The 16,687-nt window shown below is 47.0% G+C and overlaps 1 protein-coding gene across 4 annotated transcripts in view; it reads right to left on the minus strand.

The window, feature by feature from the left end:
• Positions 1–4,994, minus strand: part of KHDRBS3 (KH RNA binding domain containing, signal transduction associated 3) — a 101,091-nt gene extending 96,097 nt beyond the window's left edge. For all 4 annotated transcript variants that reach the window (XR_010794357.1, XR_010794358.1, XM_066625240.1 and 1 more), the window contains exon 1: positions 4,660–4,994. Coding sequence is in view for 2 of the 4 variants with exons in the window: in XM_066625240.1 (XP_066481337.1) it covers positions 4,660–4,747 (88 nt within the window). In the remaining 2 variants the exon portion in view is untranslated. The remainder of the gene's footprint in view (positions 1–4,659) is intronic.
• Between the last annotated feature and the right edge of the window lie 11,693 nt (positions 4,995–16,687).

The following is a 16,687-nucleotide window of genomic DNA, read 5'->3' on the forward strand; positions in this document are numbered from 1 at the left end:
GCAAGCCTTCCGTCAATAAAGTCCCAATCCTATACACTTAATAGCGTTTCATTACACTCAATGGGGCTTGCTTCTGAGTAGACATTTCTAGAACTGCATTCCATTTTACCAAGCAAGCTTACTTGTTACTAGACAAGCTATAACTCAGGGAACAGTTCCAGTTATGTATCAGGGTTACAAGTTACAGTTCTTGGAAAGAATTCAGCATGATTCATGTATGACTCCCCAACACAGTAATTTTCAATCTTTTTCATTTCATGGCACATTGACAGGGCATTAAAATTGTCAAGGTACACCATCAGGTTTTTGACAATTGGCAAAGCACACTATGCTGCCAGTGGGAGCTCACATGCCCACTGGCCCTACTAATCAATGGTCTTCCAGAATTACTGTGGCACACCTGTGGACCACTCACAGCACACCAGGGTGCCATGGCACAGCCACATCTGAATCAAAGTGTTGAAAGAACACACAGAAAAGTTCCCTTTATTTTAACACTGTATTCAAGTCTCTCCGTTTACATGTTATTAGTGATAAGCATGGCTCCTGCTACTTTGGTAGATAGTGCTTCTATAAAAAATTCCTATCAAGCAAATACAGCATAGCTTTTTATAACTTTAACATCCAGTACCCGAATGGACTGCCCCTTAGGAAGGTCTGTCAAGTCAGTTCTGTTAAAAGCCCTGCCTGATCATACCATCTAGTCTAGTACAGTATCCCAAACCCCAGGAAGAAGCACAACAGTAATAGGTTTCATCTACTGCTTGCCTACAGCAACTGGTATTCTGAGTAACATACCTATAAACATGACTGCTTATTTAGCCATCATGCCTAATAACTGGTAGTTTAGAAAAGTCAGGTCTGCACCCAAGCGTTATAAACTAACAGCCAGTTGCTTATCACATGCATATTCTAGACCAGTAGTTCCCAACCTGTGGTTCATGAGACCTTGAGGCCTCAGGAAAAATTGGATAATTGCCTTTTATCACTAGCATCTCTCCCATGGACCACCAAAATGTCAGCTATGGTTGTGGGAGGTTCATTCTCCGCCCTCTTGTGGTTTGTGAAGGAGTGCTGGCTTGGCAAGACACTTCCCCATGGACCATCAGAGAGCAGAGAACAGACTGACCACAGGCACAGCCAGCATTTCCAGTATCTCACAGAGCACACTCCAAGGACTACCAAATTTAATTGTGTTTGTGTTAATTGGGTGGGGGGTTGCATGTGGTCCATGACAATTCAAATTTTTGCCTCAGTGGTCTGTGGGCTCCTAAAGGTTGGGAACCACTGTTCTAGACAAATTATACATATACCGCATTACAACCCTTCTAAGAATGTTTGCAATTTGGCTGTGGCATACTGCAAGTAAAAGCAGTACCAATGTTCAGTTTGTAACCCAGCTGAATATATTGCTAGGTGCCATCAGGGGCTTGAAGTCTCCAGATTTCATAGAACAAACTACACTAGGAAGGAACACTCATCATGCTCATTTTCTTCCAGGCAAACTTCAGGTCTGCATGTTGTCTTGAGTATCCCCATGATGACTTGCTTCTTGAGCCTTTACATTTGAGAAATAATTATGAAACTATCCCTGAGGATCTTGTTTTGTAGTTTTTACTTTTAAGATTTATGTTGCTGCTCCTAACAAAGCATCACTTCAAACTGGCAGACACCAGCAATCCTATTCTGTACTGTACTCCTAAGCAGTGCTGCCTGCAGTTCAGTTTAAAGTAATAAAACCACCCTTCACCTCTCCTGGTGATCAGACATCATTCACCATGTTTCTCCCTACCCCTTCCACATATTGGTCAATAGCAACGTAGGCCATGAAAAAGATGACCTGAAATTCCATAGTTTAAAATAAAGCCATCAGTTCCTTACAAGCTTACAGGCAGCATTTTCACTCTAAGATGCAGCAATAATTAACTTAACTGCAGGACCCATCTGCCTCCTCTTGAGCAGCTGGAGTTCAGTACATCAATGTACACTCTTTAAAACAATCTGTACCAAGATGGGCAAAAATGAAAGTCTCCATAGTATCAGAATGCCTCCACTTAGAAGTAGCCACACAGACAAAAATCATTTTTATTTCAAGACTATGGTGCACTATAAAACCTCACATTTTGAACAGCCAACAACTAGAGGTACTGAATGACCATTTCCTCCCTAGAGAATGTATTTCTATCACTGCCTGATCAAAAGTAAGAAGTCCGGACATCAAGTGCTTCTCTAGGAATGAAGCACATCTAGTTACCAGTCAGGTTTTCCACAAGGAAGCTTGCCAGAACCAAAGGATGAGACTGCATGTTCTGTCTCAATTCCCACCATAATTCCCTTGAACTAAAGACAGGTAAGTTGAAACTACCTACTGTTTATTACTCCCAGTGCTCTAGACATCTTCTGATACATAAATATGCCTTACCCTAGAAATTCCTTACTCTATTACTACAAGTTACTCAGCTGTAAATTTTCTCATGTAAATGCACACCACCCCCATATCTGTTTCTTCCAGTAGCCTTACCCTGAAATCAATGTTATCTTCTCTGGATAAATATCTAAATATCTACACCTAGTTACATCAAGGGTTCTCCATGTCTAGAATACTGAACATTTGTCTCCCTCCACCTCAAAAAGGTGTCATAAAAGCCTCTTTGCTCTCTATCCAACTGTTCCACTTTCCTTAAACTAAGGTTCATCTCAATCCTCCACAGTCAATACAGACCCTTTTTTATTCCCCAGGACTTCACACAAGACTGCCCACTTGCGTTTAAGAAGCACCTGCACAACAAGAGTCTACAACTATTCTCAAATTACACCAATACAGGACACACATAACTGAGTGTGGGGTTCCTCTGTTTATGGAGATGGAGAGTTATTCCAGGGCTACACAACGTATTTAATAATGCAACCTTGTGACTTTATTAGCTAGCACACTTCCTGCTTTGCTCTTGACCACAAAATGAGATTGCCCAAATGACAAACGTCAGAATTCTATTTGCCAGTGTGGCCCTGCAGATGCCTTTAGGAAACAAACCAAGACACAAAAGCATCTGTTATGTACCTGCCAACAGCAACTGTAGTTCAGTGGAATACCACCACTAAACATGGAGGCATAACATACTCCTATAACCAACAATCTTAGATTTCATTTACGAACCTCAGAAGAGCTTAGCCACAAGTTTGTCCTGAAAAATCAAGTCTCTACTTAAAGTCCCACTTCTGCCATGGACTCAGCCTTGAGCAAACCACTCTCATTCAACAGCCACACACCCCTTTGCAATATGGGGAGCAGACATTTTGTGGAAGTGCTGTACACAAATTCTGGTAATCCTTACAACAGACCAATATAGCCTGATATGGGCTTTCAGGCACCATAAACACTAACAGTTTATGCAGCATAAACCTGTATTGACTAGAGACCAAACCCACCAAAGCTTGCATGGCAATATGTTTAGAAGTCACACCATTTCAAAACCTAAGTAAGGTTTTTAATTTTCAGAGATGGCCTCATTGTGACTGATTCCAACAAACATTACAGGATTGTGGATTTTACTACTGGACCAACACAGCTACCTACACTATGCTTGTAGGAGACATGCAAGTCTCTCAAGTGCCACATGAGCCTGTTGAGATCAGTACAGGAAAGTATCAGCTTCTCCAGAGTTTCTTTTGAGAACACAGGACTCTTCTCAGGACAGCCAGCTCAAGATCTCATCCTACACCTGTTTATGCAAAAAAAGCCCTGCTGTGGTCAGTAGAAATTGTTTCCCAGGATTTACACAGCTCATCTTCTCCAGTATTCATAGGATCTCACTTGAAGGGCACCCCAACATTACAGTTCCCCTAGTTGTCCTTTGCCTCATGCTAGTTTGTGGCAGTGAACAAGCCTTACAGCACTGACAAGGTGATGGAGTTTAGCCTAAGCCTTGCTGAACTACACTTCCATCGGAGATGAAGAAAGTGGATTCTCAGGCTGGCAGATGAATGCACACCCACCTGTGAGAAGGAAAACACTAGTGCAGCTGTACAGCCTGGTCAGGTACGGCCAAGGGGGACCAGCTGGCCCCACTATAAGTCTTGCATGCATGCAAACATGAGTGTACCAAGTCCCTGACCAGTTGAGCAAAACACTCCTTCACAGGTGGTACATTTTAGCCCAATCCAGTCCACACTTTCATGGGTGTAAGTCCCACAGACTATAATGGGACTTAATACTGAGCAGACAGGCTCTATGCATGCCTACTCAGAAGTAAGTCCCATTACAGGTGATGAGGCTTACTTCCAAGTAGGCAGACATAGGATGGAGTGCTTACAGCCCACTCTAATCAGAAGTCCCATTACAGTCAATGGGGCTTACTCCCAGCAGAGTGTGACTAGGATTGCAGCCTCGGAGCCCATGCCTATGCATGCCCGCTGGGAAGTAAACCCCACTATAGTCAATGGGGCTTACTCCCAGGAAAGTGTGGCTAGGATTGCAGTCTTAGCCTGCTCATCTCTAAGAGGCCACCAGGCTGTTGCTTGCCCCCCAGCAGCCTACTCTCTGCAGAGGATACCTTCTGTGCCTCCCTCCACCGTGCAATGCCCAGAAAGGTGCAGAGCCCTCCAGCCCGCCCTGCAAGAGGCAGAGCCGTCCCGACCGCACGCGGGCGCGTCCCCCACCTTGGCTGACCAGCCGCAGCGCGTGGGTAAAGGAGGGGTCCAGAGAGTCCTTCTCCGCCATCAGCTGCGGCAGGTACTTCTCCTCCATGGCCCGCCCGCCTGCCCGGGGGGGACCGGACCAGGCGCGCTCCCACGCAGGTGGGGACCCGGCACAGATACGCGCGACGAGGCAGGAGCAGCAACCGCGTGGCAGGTAAATCCCAGCTAGCGAAAAAGCCGCGCAGGCAGCGAGAAGCGACGATGGCAACGCGTGTTCGGTCCCTCCAAGCCAGCAGGACAACCCAGAGCGTCCGTCCGCTCAAAACCGCTCTCATCCAGCGCAAAAAGACTTCCAGCCCACCCGCACGCGCCGGCTGCCAGGCGCGACTGAAAGCTCAGCAGCTCCCGCAGCCCGCTTTATATAGCGCCCGCCCCCAAGCCACGCCCTCTCCCCCGGCATTTCGCAAGAGGCGGGGGCGGAGTCCGAGTCCCTTCGCTCCGCGGCCCAAAGCAAGCCCGCCTACCTTTGTTACCTATTGGGTGAGAGGTAGTCCCCCCCTGTCACTCAAAGGCAGGGTTCCGCGCTGTCTGATTGGTTGCTGGCTTGAAGGCGGTGGGAGGGGCAGAAGGAGGACAAGTGTTTGGGTCCCGCGCGCCGAAGTCAACAGCGAAGGGTGAGAAGGCGTGTGCACGCCTAGCCCGCCAAAAATGACCTGCGCGCGTGCAGCTGCCGTTAGGGGGCGTGACGCGGCCGCCCTGAGGCGAGGGGCGGGCGCGCGCCTGACGGGAAAAAGGGCCAGTTGTGGCAGATGGCTGAGGCTGAGGGGCTCCTCTCAAGGCGCTCCCTGCCCCCCAGTGCACCTTAAAGGGTCTGCCCCGCCCCGCCCCACAGCCTTGAGGGCAAGTGAAAAGCCACACTAAGCATTAGCACAAACATACAATAACATACAAACATGTTGCTACAAGCATAAAACACAGTGACTTTTATTAGAGAGGCCAACTGCCTGTCTACTCAAGAGTAAGTGCCACTGGTTCAATGAGCCTTACTCCCCCCACAGTGCCATCCCTTGTGTACTCAGTGGGGTAAACTGCTAGGAAAGCACACTAAGGCCAGAGGGGTGTGATGGGTGGGGAGGCAGAGCCTCCCTGCTGGAGTCCTTTGATAAGCGCCACCACTGTGTGAGGCGCTCAAGCACTCACATGGCAGTGGCGCTTCTCAAAGGACTCCAGAAGGGAGGCTCTGCCTCACCTGCTGCACCACTCTGCTCCTCGCAGCAGCGCTTCTCAAAGGACTCCTGCAGGGAAGCTCTGTGTCACCTGCCCCTCCACTCTGTGCCTCACACAGCGGTGGTGCTTCTCAAAGGACTTCAGCAGGGAGGCTCTGCCTCACCTGCTGCTCCACTATGCTCCCCACATGGTGGCAGTAGCACTATTCAAAGTACTTTGATGGGGAGGCTCTGCCTCGCTCTGCCTCACCTACTGCCCCACTCTGCAACTCACACGGCTGAGGTGCTTCTCAAAAAATTCTAATGGGGAGGCTCTGCCTCATCTGCCGCCCCACCCTTCGCCTCACACTGCGGCTGAACTTTTCAAAGGACTCTGGCAGGGAGGCTCTGCCTCACCTGCCTCCCCACCCTGCACCTCACATGGTGGAGGTACTTTTTGAAGTACTCCCTGCTTCCCCACCCACTGCACGTCCCTGACTAAGGATCAATCCTATCCAACTTTCTAGTGCTGGTGCAGCCGCAGTGCAGCCCCGAGGCAAGATAACAAATGTTCCCTTACCTTGTGGAGGCCTCCCACTACAACTACACTCTCCCACTACAAAGTTTGGTAGGATTTAGTCCTAAAGCTGCAATCCTATAAATACCTGGAGTAAGCCCCACTGATAGGAATCGGACATACTCTTGAGTAGACATGCATAGGATTGGACTCTATGGCTGCAATCTTATACACACCAGTGAGCAAGCCTCATTGAAATCAATCAGACCTACTTCTGAGTAGGCATGCATAGGATTGTGCTGTAAAGCTGCAGGCTAAATCAAGACAGAGGAAGACTCCACTGGCATGTCACTGACTGGCTTGTCTCAGAGGCGGGGAGGGGTGAGACAGGTGACAGCCGCAGGTGAGGATTCTTCCAGAAGTCCATCTGTGCCCCTGCAGGGGACACCTGCACCTACAATTGGCCTGGAGCCTCCAAGAACCCAGCATCGATCTCCAAGCGGCTACTGAAGGCAATCCTGGCCATTAGGACAGGGCCTCCCTAGCAAAATGACATTGCAGTATATGGGGGGGACGGAACTTCATCAATAGCTTCAGTCAGAATGGGCAGACCTATGCCCAGCAGGGATGTGCGATGGGTGGGGAGGCAGGTGAAGCAAAGCCTCCCCAAGCAGGAGTGGGTGGGTTGTGAGTGCTTGTGTGCCTCACACTGCAGCGGTGCTTCTCAAAGGACTCAGGCGGAAAGGCTCTGCCGCGCCTTCCTCCCCACCCACCACACCCACCACTGGGCATCAGTGGGGAGTCACTGCTGCTTCTCCCCACTACCTTCTTGTGAGCCAGGGCCCCACTTGGATGCCTACTAAGGGAGAAGTAGTGGATTGCCTTCTTTTTCCCCCCAGTGCCATTTCATGTGACCCAGATGTCCTGACACCTGACATAGCATTGGGGCTTAAGCATCTGGAGTAGAATCAGAGAAGAACGAGGATCACATGTTGCTGTCCGTGTTGTCCACAGTGTCCTGGAAATCGTCCCTACTGGATGCTCAGCTGGGAAAGCTAACCAGGAATGGGGCAGGAGATGGGCAAGGGTCCTTGTTCACTACTTCAGCAGATGCAGGTGGCTGCATGAAGAAGAATTCAGATCTATTTGCTGCCCAGTTCCCAGGCACCAGGCAGCAGCATCACTTCCCAAAGTATGAGGGAGAGAAGCCATGGAGGGGACAGCAAAAGCCTGCAGGACTTTTGCTGTTGCAAAAAGTTGGAGCTGCCACTGTTCAAAGCAAAAAGGGCAACCACTTTGTAAGTACCATATGTTTGTTTATTTATTATTTTGAACATTTTAAACCAACTCATCAGCTGCCCGCCTCATAGAGCAGCTTACAGAAAACCAATAAAAGCAATAACAAATCATTAAATTAGTAATGGTGTTAAAAGTAGTAAAAGGTTTACTCAGTCTTTAAATAGCCTACTTAAAGTGTTGGCAGCAATGGCAGTTCATTTTGCTGGCTTCTTTTCTCCAGTTCACAGGGCAGTTGGACCTAATGGCCTCTAGACTCAGTCCCAACTGGAGAAGCTGAAGTACCTTGTTCTATTAGCCATATATACCCAAGGGTTACTTTGTCCAAAAAGCCAGACACTTGGCCTGTGTCACATATGAGATGTATATGCAAAATATGATTTAAAAAATAATTCCATTTACAACACCCACTGTTATTATTTTGTTATACAGGCATACTCCCATATCTGTGGATCTGGTTCTCTGCTATTCTGGGCAGCCTATATGCTAGAGGGACACAGCTAGAACATTAACAGGAAGCAGGAAGCTTCCTGCTTCATGTTAATAAGAACATAAGTAGAGCCCCACTGGATCAGGCCAAGGGCCCATCTAGTCCAGCTTCCTGTATCTCACAGTGGCCCACCAAATGCCCAAGGGAGCACACAAGACAACAGACACAATAATAATAATAATAATAATAATAATAATAATAATAAAACTTTATTTTTATCCCGCCCTTCTCCCAAAAAGGGACATTTTCAGACTAAGTACAAGAATAGGGCAGTGAGGGTATTTGACATTCTTGAACTGGCTCATGGGGAAAAAGTTTGAAGATCGAGCACCTGATCAAATTCCATTGAAGGAAATAGAACTACACTAGGGGGGATATGAAGTAATTGTTAGCGCACATTGAATACTATTAACTGATCTTTAGTATGCATCCATAAACACAGAGCAATTCAACAATTGCACAGAATTCAATTGCAATTGAATTTAGGACTGCTCTATCCATGAGGCTGGATCAAGTGGCTGCTTTAAGAAGTGATCTGGGAGAGTCTGCATGCTGGCAGAGGTACCTCCCATCTTATTGCCACCTCAATTAACCCACCACCTGCCCAGCTGCTCCACCTGGCTGCTCCAACCAACCACTGCCCTATCCTCCTCTCACATGTTCTCATTGGAGAGTTAGCAAGAAGAGGAAGGGTGGGGTTTACCTCCTTCTCTTATGCCACTGCTAGGGCAGAACAGGAGGCAACAGTAGCATAACTCGCGGGTGGTATCCGGGGGCCAGGTGACATAGTGATGCCCCCCTGCAACATCACATCATCTCTGTGCGCCTGCACAGTCACCCCTTCCCCTGCACATGCACAGCCCTTGCCCCAGAAACTGCTTTGTTTGTAGCCGTACAGGATCCATGGTGGATAAGACAGCTGATTTTGAAACAGGTAGGTACTGTCTCACACACCCAGCAGAGATAGCAGAAAATTGCCACTCCGCCATGGGGGGTAATTGACCTCCCCAGCCCCAGCTTAGCTATGCCACTGAGAGGTGGCGGGAGCAGGGAGTAGGACGGATCAGGCTCAGGAAGGGGGTAGGTTCGGTGGCAGCAGCATCCACTGAAGCCTAACCTCCGTCCCGGCCTGATCCACCTTCACAGGTCAACATGGTCTTGCACCAGCTATACAGCGGCTACAGGTCCCAGTTGATCTGTGGTGGCTGCAGTGGTAAGCCCTGGGCAACCCCCTGGGCAAACCCAGGGCAACATGTCAAAACTCCCCTGTGGGATACAGCAGAAGCCACACTAGTACCACTGCATCACTGTTCAGGGAGTTGCCCATATAGGATTGGGATGGCCATAGAATATCTATTTGAATTTTGTATATTTGAATATATTATTAATGTTTTACAGTTGATCGTTTGAGTGTTCTCTATTGAAGTGGGATATACTGAAATAAAGAAAATAAGCAATGCAGTGGCAGGATCAGATTGTATAATATATATATTAGGCCCAAATCCCAGCTAATTAGTATAAATATTTAGCACATATATTTAAATATATATAACTACCTAAAAGATAGCCATCTTTTGGGGTGGCATACCAGAAAAACTCCACAAAGAACAATGTAAACAGGAAATATTCTTCAGCCAAATGCCCCATTTAGAACAGCAATCTGTAATGCCTTTTTAGACTAAATTGTGCTTTAGTCTCAATGCACACAGGTCAATTCTGGAGTTGAACAGAGACCCGGAACATCCAGATTCAAATCCCTGTTCAGCCATGAAGCTTCCTGGGTGACCCCTGGGCAAATCACTATCTTTCAGCCTTGCCTACCTCACAGGGTTGTTGTGAAGACAGAAGGAGGGGAGGAGCCATGTACATCACTCTGTGCTCCTTGAAGGAAAGGTGGTATAAAAATGTGAAAAGTTAAATAAATAAATAAATCTACCTTGAAAAACGGAAATCAGATTTCTATGATCTGTGCCTTTAGCACAGGAGGGAATCCTCAGGAATGGTGGGTCCTGTTTGGAAGGAAGCAGGTGGAGATGTTCCCCTTATATCTATGTGTACTACTCTCTACCCAAGATAAAATTTGCATGCAAAGGTTCTTCCAGTCTTCACTGTGCATTAAGTACACAAGCGGAGGTGGGAGTTGAGGCTTGATCTGCCAATTACTCTACCTTGCCTGAGGCACACAAGGGGACAGGAAGTTCGAGCAAAGCAGACTGACTGTTCCTTCCTGGTATATTCTGCAGCTCTTGTGCTTCAGAGAGGGAGGGCAACAGGATTCAGAGCAGACTGATAGAGCTGCACCTCCTTCCATAGTGCAACATCTGTTTGCAACTGCTGAGCATCTTGGGGATTTTTTTGAAATGACTGAATTTGAAGCCAATCCCCCCCCCTTTTCTTAAAAACATAGAACAAGGAATATAAACAAAGCAAAGTGATACCTGGGATTTTTAAATGGAGAACTGGCAGGCCTTCTCAGTCATGTGGAGTCAAGTCTACCTGCATGCAGGACTTGACCTGCAGACTCACACTGAATGGGGAAACATGTGTGGGCAGTGGTGTAGCTAGAGGAGGTGCAAAGCACTAAGCTTTGCAGGTGCATGAACACACCATGCAAGCGGATCCTCCCCTTTGAAGCCATTCCGGGCAGGCTAATGCCTCCATTTTGCTCCCCCTGCCCAGAATTGCTCCAAAGGGGAGAGGAAGGGGCTGCTTACAGGGTGTGTTCATGCGCCTGCAAAACTTAGTGCTTTGCACCCCCTCTAGCGATGTCACTGCATATGGGCATGGCCAGCGCTGCATTGATTGAGGAGCAAGGCCTGTTATGTTCCTCCCGTCCATACATTGCCTCTCTACCCAGACAATAATGTCTGCATGGGCTTAGAATAGACAATCCAGGCAAACATATATTTGTTAAACACTCACTTGTTCCTGTTCACCCACAAAATGGAGGTGGGAGGATCTACTTTTTATCCAAAAAGGAACAAGTGGGGAGGCACAGACCCCCCTACACACCTTCTTTGTCTTGTTCAGCTGCTTTAAGCTGTTTTTTCTCTGCCTAGCTCACTTCGGGTGCAATCTTCATCCACTTTTCAGCACCAACGTAAGGGCAATGCAACATCAAGGTAAAGGAACAAATATTCCCTTACTTTAAGGAGGCCTCCGTGAGTGCAACCCAGCTGCAGGATGCAGCACACGTCCCCATTGGCACAGCTATGCCAGTGCTGAAAAGCTGGTTAGGATTTGGGCCTTCTAGTATAGAAGCCAGGCTAGAGACAAACTTCCCAGCACAGCCAGGCTTCCTCTTTGGTGGAGTGGATCATAGAAAGGCATTACTCCCATAATCTGTCAATGGGCTTCCTATTTCCTTCCAAATATTGGCTTCTGTGATTGCTTTGACAGCTGAAGATCTTAATAGTAGGACCCTGAAGGTCACTAGTACCAATGTCTTCTCTCTTTTGCATCAGCAGAACTGTTGAAAAATGAAATCGATTGAAAGCCAAACTGCATATTTGTACCTGTACCTTAGTACCTGCAGGTTTGACTTTTCAAAACGTTTTCAATAATGTGATCACCCATCTATAGGGATGCAGGCCAGTTTGCAACTTCTGTGAGAACTAGATCCCAAGCGAAGCCAAACTTTGGCTATACCGCAGGTCAGTACCCAGCCATGTTCTCAGTGCATTTATAGCCAGACAGATCAGGAGGATGCAGTACCCTGCCTGGAGGCTGGTTCAGAAGAAGCTGCCTTTGACTGCTTCAGACCCTCATTCATTATTGTCTGCAGTGCCTGGCAGCAGCAATCCAGGGTTTCAGAGGAGCACAGGGTTGCAAACTCCATCTGAAACTTCCTGGAGACATATTTACCAGCCTGATATAATGTTGGAAATTCCAGGAGGCTGTATTAAAATCACCAGAATTGTTTTTGGTAGTCACCAGGAGATTGATGCAGACCCTTGAAGATTCCAGGACAGTTCTGGAAGGATCAGCGGTCCTAAATGGGATCTTTCCTAGCCCTACTTGAGATACCAAAGATTGAACCTGGAACCTTCATACAATACATGTGTTCTACCACTAAGCAAGAGTTCTGCTGCAAGTATTGTCCTGAAAGTATAATACAGTACTACCCATTTTTCACTTGCCCTGTAGCAGCCCCAGCACAAGGTGCTCCCAGTTCAAGTTCTGATTGGTCTCAACACCCCCTATGCCAAGACAGAGAACTCTACACCATACTTTCATTTTGTGGAGGGCCTGGCTAAGCTTGGAGGCAGTGCATGCTGCTTCTGATTTGGTTGCCCCCATGCAAAGAGAGGCATGACTACCAAGGCCCCAGACCTGTAGTGTTTTTTTAAAAAGTGTCGAAGTAGTTCTGGAATTCAAAAAAAGTGAAGGTGAAGATGAAAAGCCACAGAAGGTGAAAGGAAGGGAGCATTCACTTTAATGCTCAGAAGGGAGCAGGAAGAAAGAAAAGCCAGTTCCTCGTATGAAAAGTGAGCAGCAGAGATAAGATACATCTTTGTGTGGTCCTGACCTGATTTAAGTTTTAAATTTAGAGTCATGGGATTCGGGGCTTGCAATATTCATTTCCCAGGTCTTACCCGTATCGTCAAAAATAAAACCACTTCTTGTCTGTTAAATCTCTCCGTGGGATCAGAATGAGTGGAAGCTCTGTCAGATCAGGGAAGGCAAGCAGCAGGAATCCAAGCAGCAGCAGGAAACACTGAGCCAGGATTCTCACCCAGCAAGGGGGAAAAACAGGTCGGGAGTCAGAAAAGCAAAGGCCATGGAGGGGGCTTTGCCTTCACCTTGCAGGAACAGGCAGATTTTGTACTTGGCTCTGCCCCCAGATCCCCTAGAAATGGCAGGAATCGTCCCCTTGCCCTTGACAAAATTGCTGGTTTGCATGCACCACCTCTATCTCTCAGAAAGGTATCCTAACAATTGATACAGTAGGGCCCAATCCTACGCTCCCTCCCCCCACCGATGCCGTAACAGCATGCTTTGCATCCTGTTAGGAAAGGCAGTTACCAGGGAGACGCCTCTGAGGTTCAGCTGGGCCTAATCAGATCTACACTAGTGAAATTGTTGGTCCATGTGGGCCCAGGTTGGGGGATTGGGTTCAGGAAGGGGGCTTGCATTCGGCAGACACTGCTGTTGCTGAATCTGACCTGATCCACCTGTCGCCATCCCTATTGCTTCCCCATAGCGCCAACCCCCGCCGTCCCACCTCCGAGCCATCTTACATGCGTCGGTAGGTCTTCACAAAATGTATTTTATGATTGCCATAAGGCAGTTAATGCTGGTGGAACACTAGTTCCACTAGTGAGGTAGCCCAATGGGAATGGACTGGAAAACAATACACTTGTACAGAACACATCAAATAGCACCATCATGTATTATTTCCCATCCAATCAAAGTTGTAGCCCTTCCCCACCACCCTGTGGCTGCTTTAAAGTATGATTGACTGAGGACCTCATTGGAAAACTGCTTTTGGGTGAGTCCTTGTAGGCTAAGCTAGAACTGCAGGGAAGGTGACAAAATGAGGACCTGCAAAATTTAGAACAGTTTGTTGTTGCATTGTGTGTTATTATGGCACTGTTCAGCTTCTACAGAATGTGGTGGTTTCATTCTTTTATACCAGTATGGATATGCACCACTTAACGAAGGGGATACGTTCTCCAATCCCTGCTGTTATGCGATCAGGTCATTAAGTGAACATTTAGTCCAATCTATTGCCTTTGTTGTGTAAACAGACACTCCCTTCCGGACAACAGCTGGCTGCACAGGCTCCTGGAGATAGATTGCCTCTTCTTTGCATTCAGAGCCTCTCTGTTGTGTAAACAGACATTCTGCTAGGGAGATGTGATTGCCTCATTAAGAACATCTTTACTGTGCTCTGACCACTGTCATATATGTGGTCCATTGTTAAGCGAGCGGTTGTTAAGCGGCACACCCCTGTACTAAGGAAGGAAAAAAATCTAGAGTGAGATGGAGATGTCATCTCCTTGCAGATCCCAGAGTGTCAGCACAAATGGAATGCCCATCTCAGCTCAGACCAACAATGGAACACATCCTTGGTTAGATGCCAGCAGGGTAGCTCACAAGATTGTGTCGTTTTGCCCTACAGTGATTCTCGAACTTTTTGGAGACCCTAAAGGCTGCTGCCTGATTTATGAAAGCCATGGGATATGGCTGTAATGGTGATTGGGTAGCAGTGTTCTGCTCCCCAAGAGGCAACTTGTTTTACCCTTGATGCACTTAATCTGCCCTGTCAGTTTTGTGATCCACCAAAAATGGAGTCATGACCCATTGATGGGTCCCAGGCCTACAGGCTAAGAACCACTGGCCTAATATGGTATGTGTTTACTTGGCAGTAACTTCCACTTAGTGTAATTGGACTTGTCCAAAGTAAATGTACAAAAGGATTTCATTCCTTCAAAGTAAGTTTTTTGGGGACAGGGTCATTTTCTCTCCTATGTCTCTAGAACTATGGTTACATGTTCTGGATCTTCAGGCTAGGGAAGGCTGGGCATGTAGATAAATGGAAAAAGCAGACGTCCCCTTTCTGCCAAATCAATACGGTACCTGGCTATAAGGTCCAGACTTTTCCACTTCATGAAATCTAGCCAAGTGCTCATTTCCTGTATCAGTGTCAAGGAAAGCAGTTAATACCTTAAATCCTCGGTCTTATTGATAAACCATTAGTCACCTCTTTTTTAAACATTACCGAAGAAAGAGAAAATAAACTTTCCCAAGGAAGGACTGCAGGGCTTCCTAGTGAAACTGGGCAGCTGTATTGACTTTGAAATGGCTTACCTCGTCTGAAATGTGAAGAGAAGTGCAGCGTTTGAAAAAACTAGGATCTCAATGAGCCTTTTAAATTAGCTGAAGGAGCAAAGGATATCTTTATAGCATCAGTAGTTAGTAATGGATGCATTCCTCCTAAATCTCAACTTTGCTGTTGCTGCAAGTCCCTATTAGCATAGCAATCCCAAAAGGTCTCTAGTTGCATCCCCTTCTTTCCATTCATTATGAGGACTTCTGTCTGGGGTTTTGCTGTACATGTTCTGTTCACATGATAAAATGTAACTTTCCTTCCCCCCCTCCTAAATTTCCCCCCCAGAAAACTTGAAATTGTCGCACTAATGCATTCTGATGCCGACAATACTATAAAACTAATAGGACTCTATAAATGACGTATCCCATTATGCTGTTTTAATGTTAGTTTTCCACCCTTATTGTTTGAGAATTTGCCTTTCAGATGGAAGGAGAATCATAATTTTATAGTCTTTCAATTCATTTTTCTAATGCACAGTATTAGAAGAGTGGTTTCTACAGCAGATTATGAAACAATCCCTAGTAAACACCTTAAAAAAAAACACCATTTGGGGTCTATTTATTTAGTTGTTTTGTATTACCCAAATTGCAGAAATATCATTTTATAGCCATAACTGAAAGCTGAACAATATGTAAATTTCCTAGGTGCGCTGAAGCACAGGGGCACCGTTTCAGATTTCAAGGGCATCGAGAGGTTCTCAGCAAGGCTCTCCCTCTCACCAGCCAATCTTCCCCCGTCAGTGCCATTGCACCCACGTTCCTGTTGACTTGGCAAACATGCGTTTGGGAACCTATGTGCTCTGAGATAGCACCTAACTGTTCACTGCTAGGAAAGCAGGATCGCTTTCAAATCTGGCTCAGGATGATCCAACAGAAAGGACATACTGTTCAGCCCATCGTAAGGACTGATCTGACAGTTTCTCCAGTGAACCAGAGAAGCTTTCTGGCCTACTGCCCCAAAATGACCAAGCCCTGCAAGCACCAAGGTAAGCGGTCCATCAGGCTCTGAACCCATGTCATTACTGGTCCCTTCATTGAGACCCTGCTGCTCCTCCCAGGGCTGCTTCGTGAGACTGTGTCAGTTCAGAATGCAGGTGGAAGACTGCATGTTTGACTGCTATGCTGTGTTAAAGAAAGATATCTTTGCATTTAGAAAATCAGCAGCTCAGTAAGGTGGCTCGGCTTCTCAGAGGCCTTGTCCCTGTCCCTCTCTCTTCCCTGGCTTGCCAGCTTTGTGCAGACAGGACTTTTTAACACAGAAGAATATTCAACCTTATCCCATCACTTGAGTTGGCATCCTTCAGTCTCGGAAGACTATGGTGTCACGCTCTGAATGGTGGTTCTGGAACAGAGTGTCCTCTCCAGTGTGCGAAGCCTGGGTAAAGTAGGTATGGAGGATAGGCTGTTACCCATGCAGCAAATCCCCCCTCTCCACGTCGCTGAAATGGTCCAATGGAAAGGCAGAGGCCAATACGGTTGGTTCCAGTGGCGTCGCAGGAGTTGCCAGAAGGTGACTGTGTTCAGCCATGAACTGCCTCAGGGACTCCGGCTCTGGATTTTGCCTCGAGGTTGACTCCTGAAGCCTTTTCCATAACTGGATGTAGCCACAAGGCAGTGGAGGCAGTGGAGGTTTCCCATCACTACCATCTTGCAAAACCCCAGGGCTATATTTATTTATTATTTATTTATACAGGTATTTATATACCA

This window comes from Tiliqua scincoides, chromosome 4, assembly GCF_035046505.1.
Source record: "Tiliqua scincoides isolate rTilSci1 chromosome 4, rTilSci1.hap2, whole genome shotgun sequence".
Taxonomy (NCBI): Eukaryota; Metazoa; Chordata; class Lepidosauria; order Squamata; family Scincidae; genus Tiliqua; species Tiliqua scincoides.